Genomic DNA, 8,534 nt, shown 5'->3' on the forward strand with positions numbered 1-8,534 from the left:
GCCTCTGCTCTTTGCTTAAGCTATAAGCTTTTCAGGGCAGAGTGAAAAGGAGTGTCCACTAATGCTATTTGGCATTGATAGGGCGCTTTACATGTTCAAAACACTATACAAATACTTATTTATTCAGTACATTACCACTTGTACCATTATACTAGCTTATTTTATGGATGGGGAAACAGAGAGTTGGTTGTATTTGAACAAGGCCACACACTGAATTTAGGCCTGGGCCAAAGCCAAGATTTCAGTGCTGAAATTTCTCAGTCCCAACTCTCTGTTTATTCTCCTAAATCCCACTCCCCCTCAGGGCCTGTCAAAATGCATGCTATATGCCGAGCTAAACCATCCTGCAAGCTCTTCAGGGATAATATGCTCTGAAGGTCAGAATGGCAAAATACCACACAGACTCATTGCAATCCAGACCCACATCTGCAAACCTGAGAGCTTCAAATGGGTTCCTTTGCTCTGCTACCAGTGGACTTACTCCTTAATGGCTGACAGACATCTGAGGGCCTTCTGCTCATCTAAGTAGCATTGCATTTCAATTAGCTTAGCCTGGGGAAGCAGGGTTTGTCCACTCTCATACAGTAATATGAGAAGTCAGTAATGCAAGGCAGCATTCGATTTCCTTAGGGAGTATTCTACAAAGCAATCATCTGTTTTGATTGAAAAAGCACTACAGTGCAGAACACTACAGGGCAGCCTCCCCACATCTTCTGGGATCTTGGAATACACATACCTCTTGCCTGAGATTATCACTGGCTTGGATGGGTGGTGGAACAACTGCTTCACTTGCTGTTTTCTTCGCTGGGAATGGAGTAGCTTCCGCAAGAAATGGCAGCTTCTCCTTGAAGGATGCAGTAGCAGAGTTGGATTCAGACCCATTTTTATTCATGAGGTTTTCCAGTTTATCGACTCCCCTGTCTTTTTCAGCCAGATTCTCACCATTGTCTTCAGTACCTGAAGAGTTAAAGCCATTTTCACTAGTCACCATCAGGCCCCAGTCTGTATAATCAGTGCTCTCCTTCTGTTCATGCTTGATGCTCAGCTGAAACGGGTCTTGCTCCAGTTCCCTGTAGTCATCTGTGTATTCAGGTACCTCTTCAAGGCTGTGATCTTTACTTAGCAAAGATAACTCCTTCAAATTACTCACTTCCTCAGAGGGCTCATTCTGGTGTCCCACAGAATGAACCATATTTGGGAGCACCTGTCCATACCCTAGCAACGTGGCTGGTCGCTGAGAGGGTCTCAGTACAAAGGTAAGGTAAGACTTAACCGTTTCGATTTTCTTAGGTTCACAGTTCTCTTTATGCTGGCAGTTCACAATGTAGCAACGCCGTTCAAACATCCAGGACAAGTCACAACCTGAAAGGTCACAGCAGGCAGCTGTGCAGTCTGCCATTGACACAGCATGAGGAACTCGCATGATTTTAGTGGTTTCTAAATTTGGAGAGATCACAGCATCTGAGTACGTGACTCCTTCCCTACACTGCTCGCACAAATACCCTGAAACAAAAGGCGATGAATTTAGTCGAAGAACAATCAATCATCAAAACAATCATATAGGTTATTTTATTTCCAGGGCTTTTCCAATGATGGCAAAAATTTACATTGTACTAAATAGATTTATATTTTAGTTTAAAACTACACAAGTTTCTCCAGTGTTTTTCTCACAGCGTGCATTAACAGCAACATTTCACACCTTGTGTTTGTCATCTAAGGCTCTCAAGGAATTCTGACCCACATCTCTCACCCTTACTTTCACCAAGTACAGAAACAAAGAGGTCAAAGTGACTCCAAATGTCACAGAGGCTGTTGGCAGAGGAAGGAGCATAAGAACTCTGTTGATAAAGAAATCAAAAAACACTTTTCAGGATTTAAAAAATATCAAGTTAATTTTCCTTCCAGTAAGAGGAAGACAGAAAGCACCACATAGGTAGGGACCTACTGAATTCACAACTGTGCAAAAAAATGTGAATTCACGTGGGCTGCAAGGAAAAGAGTGGGCTTTGCAAAAAACAGCAAGCTCGCTGCAAAAAAAGAAGAAAAGAAAAGTTTATTGAAAATAAAATGCTGTCTCCCCAGAGGGAGCTGGTGCTGCGGCCCAAGGCCACTATCACTTGCTGCCAAGATGGCTGCTGCCCCTGCCCCTCACCACTGATTGGCTGAGACAGCTACCTGTTGTGTGGCCTCACCCCTCTCCATCAATTGGTGGCAAGGGGCAGAGCAGCATGATTGACACCCCTTGCAAACAATCAACAGCAAGGGGAGAAGTCACGTGATGGACAGCCTTCACAGAATCACAGCCAATCAGCAGTGAAGGGCAGGGCCACCAGTGCCCCTCAGCCAGTGTGGGGGAGGCACTGGACCTAACCCGTAAAAATGGCTGCTGGCCCCAGGATCTGCCTGTGAAATAAGCCAGCCACCTCCTTGAGTTAAGTAACCTCTGTCTTGTGTGTACGGGTCTACCTATGCCATTTAGAGGACTAGCATTTTATTTAAGTACTTGAGTAGACGCTGGCTGGCCAATTCTAACTTCCATGTTTTAACCATTAGCTTCTGCTGCCTCCCAGGGTATTACTCCTTCTAGGGCCACCTCCCCTCCTCCTGGCTCTTCCAGTGAGATTACAAGATGCACTTCTAATGCCAAAATCATTTTCAAATCAAGACAGTATGAGGTTATGAATGCAGGATTTTGACATCACGACAGGATGAAATCTAGGCTTGTGAGGGTGAAATCTTCAACCAAGCACAAATCCAGAGAATGTCTACATCAGCCACACAGTTCAGCCCCCACAATAAATCCACAAAATAAGAAAAAGAAAAATCTAATTTTTCTTCAGAACAATTTGTGGGAATGTCACCTTAATCTGACAGCCATTGGAAAAGTCGCTGTGTAAAAACAGCATGGTCTCATTAACATGTCTTTGAGTCACATTTGCTGATAAACTGATGAAAACAAGATGTTACTGTTCCCACTGCAGAGCTTGTCAGCATCATCATAACCAGGGATCCTAGTTTTCTCTGTTTAAAAAGAAAATCAAAATGCTCTGAGTAAAAATCCAAACTCCATATTTTTCCATGATTAAAATGAAATGCTGCTGAATATATAGTTATCAGCTGAACACAAAGTTTTAATTGATCTATTTACAATTTTAAAGCAGTTTGGAACTCTACCAGAGCCTCAGTCACTATAATAAAATAAATTCTAAGTGCCTATAAATGTTGGCATGTGATTGGGGGCGGGGGTTATCATGGAAAATCAGAGCTCACCCTGCCCCCTTCACTCACCAAGACATGGGTCCACCTCCAGCTGTCCCCTGCCACTGCTTTGTGGCCACTGAGCAGCCCCATATGCCAGTGCCCTGCCCAGGCCATCGCCCCTCACTCCCAACTCAGAGCCCCCAAGTGCAGCTGGTGCTCCTCACTCCCCATCCACAGCCTTTTGGCCCTGCCAATGCCCCTCACTCCTGACAAACAGCCTCCTGCCCCCTTGCCCCCAGCCCTGCTGAAGGTGGTCCCCAGCTGCCAGGGCTACAGGGTCAAGGACCCGGGTCCATAATCCTGTCCCCCGCAGCAGCCCCTTAGCCCCTCCTGCCACCCATGGGAGATGATGGCTGCTGCGGCTGGAGCAGAGCACAGAGTCAGGCTCCCCCACCACATAGACAACACAGCCGGATCAGAGCTCATGGGGGAGGATGGATGTGAGCTGCCCACTGCAGGCCCGGAGCATACTGCCCTGCTGCTATCCCCCCTGGTGGTCCCCATGACCCAGTGGGCAGAACCCAGCATGGCAGGCCAGAGCAGAGTGGGGTAGGGAGGCTCAGTGCTTGTTGCCATAGCAAGGTGCACCCTGTCTACCCAGCAGCAGCATCTCACCATGGCAGTGTGGGGCTCCTAGCTGCAACACCAAGCCTCCCCACCCCACTCTGCTCTGCCCTACTATGCCAGGTCCCGCCTGCTGGGACATGGAGGCCCTTGGGGGAAGAGCAGCAAGATGGGGAGCCCTGAGCCTACAGCTACCAGCCTGCATCTGCCCTCAGCCTGCACACAAATCTGGGTGGCATGTGCCCACCATGCCACCCTGGAAGTGCACCCAGCAGTGGGATGCCAGCCCCCTGCTACCCTCCCCAGATAAGCAGCTTCATCCTGCTCCCCAGCCAGGCCCTGCAGCCACACATTCTCACCCCAGCCCTGGACCCCAAGCCCCATGTACCACCCCAACTAGGCAGTGCCCCCAGCCCCAACTCCCTCCTTCCCTCACTTGGGGGCCTCCACCTCATCTCCCAACTTATCTGCAGAGAGCTGCAGGACCTGCTCTCATGCCGCCTGGCTATACATGGCCCCCTCTTACTGCCCTCCCTCTCAGCCCCTTGCACATGGAACTGTCAGCCTGCAAGGGGAAACCCACTGTTTCCCATATTTTTCTCCTTTAAAGTAGAACATTGTGGTTTTCTGTGATGAATGGAAAACCCAAATCCCTGGTCCTGACACAGTTATGAAAGAGGGATTCTACTCTATTTTATGCATCACTGCCAAAGTGTCACTAGAATTCTGATAGGAATGTCCTTATTACTGATCCTGATGATATAAGGCGGGTGGCTTTACTGCAACACAGGCGCCACAAATCATGCAGGCAGCCTTTGCGTGCTCCACGCAGCAGACTAGGGAATGGACAGACTGCTTTCTGCTCTATCTGCTATTGTGCTGAGCATCAGATCATGCAAGGAGCACAGGACAGGAAACAGAAAGCAGATGGAGCAAAGCAAGAGGATCAGAGTGGCACTCAGAGGTGTGGGGCTAATTTGCCAAAAAGGTTGGTCCCCACTGGTATAACAGAAGAAAGATGACAGCTTGAGCATTGGATCCAAGATTGATTTAAAAAAAAAAAAAAAACCCTTGATAAAAAATCCTGCTCTCTGTTATACTAGTATGGGGCAGTGGAAGAAGGAAAAGCTAGAGGGAGGGAACAGACAAATATACTTTTTAGCCACTTTAAAAAGAAAAGGGGAGCTGCTACTTGGGAGCACACATGGGACCTTATTATCCAAGTGTAACATCCACATGATCCTATAGTGATACATCTTTGACCCCAAATGGAGCAAGGTTAAAGTAAGAGCAGTTTTGCTACACTTATATTGTTACAAGATTATAAAGAAGTCACATGTGAGCAACAGCGCATACCAGTATTCTTTGATATAGGTCCAATTGGTACATCTGCCTGTATCAGTCTATAATGCGAGACAGCTTGCAAAGAGCGGAAGCAGCCAATATCCAAGGGCTAAGGAGGGAGGCCAGCAATCTTGCCTGACAGTAGTCCAAGAGATAGCGTCACCCTCATAGAAATGTGTTGCAACTGGCAGCAACATTGATGGAAACTGCCCACTACTCCTTCTGGCACAATTCTGTTACCATCTGTTGGCCATTTGTTACTGGCTTTATGAATGTTATGCCAAAGTGCCAGATAAAAATATTGCCAAAGGAGACTGGTACAAACACATCTGGTCAAACAGGTGGTACAGTTCAGAGGCACTGTAGGTATAGATAGAAGAGCTCCCCATTGTAACTCAGGGCACTTCACAGGAAGCACCATGAGTTACTATGATCCTCCAAACCCCACAGACATTCACTGTTGGGTCCCAGATGCTGGGGAATTGAGCTGCCATTTAAAGCAGCTGCAAGCCTGCAGCCACTACCCCTAGCAATGCCCCTCCCCCACCCCAGCCCCAGGCTGTTTTCAGAATGGGAGGGGGAAAGGGAGTGGAGGGAGTTCAGTCTTTGGGGGTTTAAGCCAAAGTGCTGCAGAGTGGGTGGACTGAATCCCCCTCCCCACTTTAGGGGGGTCACCAAGTGGGGGGACCACCCTCCAGTACTGGTTGAAAAAAACCCAGATTGAACTCCCTCTACTCCCTTTCCCCTCCCATTTTGAAGACAGCACCAGGAGCAGGGCTGCGCAGACAAAAGTTACTGAAGGCAGTCTGCATTGGAGTGTTTTCATCTGAACCCTGATGCAATGAGGGTTTAGATTTTTGTGGAATCAGGCCCTTTTAAAGTGCTCTGCAGCCATGCACTTCTGTTTGGTCACAGCTATAGAGTGCTTTTAGGGGCCAGAACAGGTGAAAATTGTCACTTCTGTCTGCACCTTGTATGTGCTTTGAGATAGCACAACTTCACCATAGAGAGGAGAGAGAGATAAGCCCATGAAGCTTGGAAGTGTTCTGCCTTAATGTAACCAATGTGATCCAAATGATGACTCACGCTTTCTGACCTAGTGTCAACATCAACAGGAAAAGGTGTCTGTTCCAGTTAATATGTCCAGCCTAATGCCTCAACTACTTGCCCCCTCACTGAGTTGCATGTAAAAATCACTTATTTGATAAAACAAAGTAGAGGCACTGTTGCCAATAGCTCAATGGCAAAAGAAATGGAGAATATGTGCAAAATGATGTATTAACACCCTGATGGAATGTCTTAAAAAATGTGAGTCTCTACTGTTGCTAGGACATTAAGTTTAGTTTTCATGGGAATTCAAATTGTAGCCATTATCAGTGTAATATGGCTGTGTTACTGCTTAAGGCAAGAGCAGGCAATTATTTCAGGCAGAGGGGCACTTACCGAGTTTTGGCAAGTTGTCAAGGGGCACATGGGTATCCCTGCTCCTTGCCAGGTGCCCTGCCCCCTGGTCACCATCTTGTGACTAGAAATCCTGCCCCTTAACCTCTGACCTTTGCCACGTGAAGTCCCTCCCCTTGCCCCCAGAAGTACTCCTTTCAGCAAGGGGTTTTGCCATCTTGGAACCAGAAAAATAGCAAATTATGTTCTAAAAAGCAAACATCCACAGCATTCATTAATTTGATTTTAAAAAATATTTTTGTCCTGATTTTAATGCATTTGTGTAGTGTACACATAGGTGATTGCACAATAGCTTAAAATACAAAGTCTTACTTTGTATATTGTGGGGGGGTGTATAGGTTGGTGGGGGGCTGTGGGTGGGTATGGGCTTTGTAGGGGGGCAGGGTGGCTGGGGTGTGGGAGTGCATGTGTATGGTGGGGTGTTTCTGTGGGACTCATCCTATGAACACACACACTGCCCCTGCCTGCACACAAACACACACACATACACCTACCAGTGTGGCCCTGTGCTCCCCAGTCTGGCAATGCAGCCAGGAGCCATGTGCTGCTGGAGCAGGGCAGGGGCAGGAAGAGTGAAATGGCTGGGTGTAGGGCGGGCTAGGCTGCTCAATTCTGCTGAGGGCTCCCCCTGGGTCCCACTCCCCCTGGCTCCTGTCAGCTTTGACAGGAAGCCAGGAGCAAATAAATATTAGTTTACTAATTTTTTTAGGGGCTCCACAGGCTGGATAGAATGGCCTGGCGGGTCAGATCCAGCTCACAGGCTATATTTTGCCCACCCCTGTGTTAAGGAGAAAACTAAACAAGAGAAAATACTTTTTAGACAGTGCATAGTCAACTTGTGAAACTCATCACAACAAGAGATTGTAGGCGCAGATTGTATAGTCAGGTTCAAAAAAGACAAGTTCATAGATGATGGATCCACTAATAGGTATTAAATAGAACAGGCAGGGATGTATCCTCTAACATCTCTAAACCAATGATGGTGAATGCTAGGGAAAGTATGATGTGGTACAGGTTACTCTAGACTTACCTTATTTGTGTGCTTTCCCTCTAAAGTATCCACCCCTGCCACTGTCAGAGATAGGATATTGAGCTAGATATACCACTGGTCTGACCCAATGGGCATATCTACACGTGCAATTAATGCAATAAACTCCAGCACACATCACACTAGAATTTATTGCTCCCAAGCACTGCGTTTACTCATGCGCCTCCGGCCTGGGGCACAGAGCACACAGTGGCTCCAACCCCAACTCCAACCAGGCAGCAGCGACAATGATGTCAGTATTATAGCAGGAGCAGATCCAGCCTTGGTCCCCACACCATGCATTCTCCTCTGTGGTCCTCCCACTGATGCCACATTGTCTCCTCTGCACGCTGCCCCCCACTTCACAGTCTCCCCTGTGCTCCTCTATGTACTATAAAGTCTCCCTCACAATCCCCCCACTGTGCACCCCTTTCCCTGTAGCACAAGCCACCTTGAGCCACCCCAGTCCAGATCAGGCAGCAGCAGCACCAGAAACAGCTTCCACCCTAGCCTTGGTCTGGGGCAAGCAATGGTTTCAGCTCTAGCCCTGGGCCTGGATCAGGGCCGGAGCTGGAGCCGGAGCCGGAGCCAGAGCCACAGCAGTTGCCTGCCTTGAGCCAGTAGTCTAATCCAAAATGAGACCTTTTTTTGCCCCCTATGTTGAATGGGGAAAACCCCTCATCTTGGATTTGAGTAAATATGGTATAAAAAGATTTCATAGATTTCATAGACATTAGGGCTGGAAGGGTCCTCGGGAGATCATCGAGTCCAGCCCCCTGCCCAAAGGGCAGGAAGTCACCTGGGGTCATAGGATCCCAGCAAGATAAGCATCCAATTTACTCTTGAAGGTGTTCAATGTAGGTGCTTGAACCACCTC

General features: G+C 47.8%; 1 protein-coding gene across 4 annotated transcripts in view; it reads right to left on the minus strand.

The window, feature by feature from the left end:
* Positions 1-8,534, minus strand: part of KIAA0319 (KIAA0319 ortholog) — a 105,306-nt gene that overhangs the window by 59,242 nt on the left and 37,530 nt on the right. For all 4 annotated transcript variants that reach the window (XR_002102819.1, XM_019544320.1, XM_019544311.1 and 1 more), the window contains one exon: positions 737-1,503. Coding sequence is in view for 3 of the 4 variants with exons in the window: in XM_019544320.1 (XP_019399865.1) it covers positions 737-1,503 (767 nt within the window). In the remaining variant the exon portion in view is untranslated. The remainder of the gene's footprint in view (positions 1-736; positions 1,504-8,534) is intronic.

The sequence above is a fragment of the Crocodylus porosus genome, unplaced genomic scaffold (assembly GCF_001723895.1).
Source record: "Crocodylus porosus isolate Cpor-Errol unplaced genomic scaffold, CroPor_comp1, whole genome shotgun sequence".
Lineage (NCBI taxonomy): Eukaryota > Metazoa > Chordata > Crocodylia > Crocodylidae > Crocodylus > Crocodylus porosus.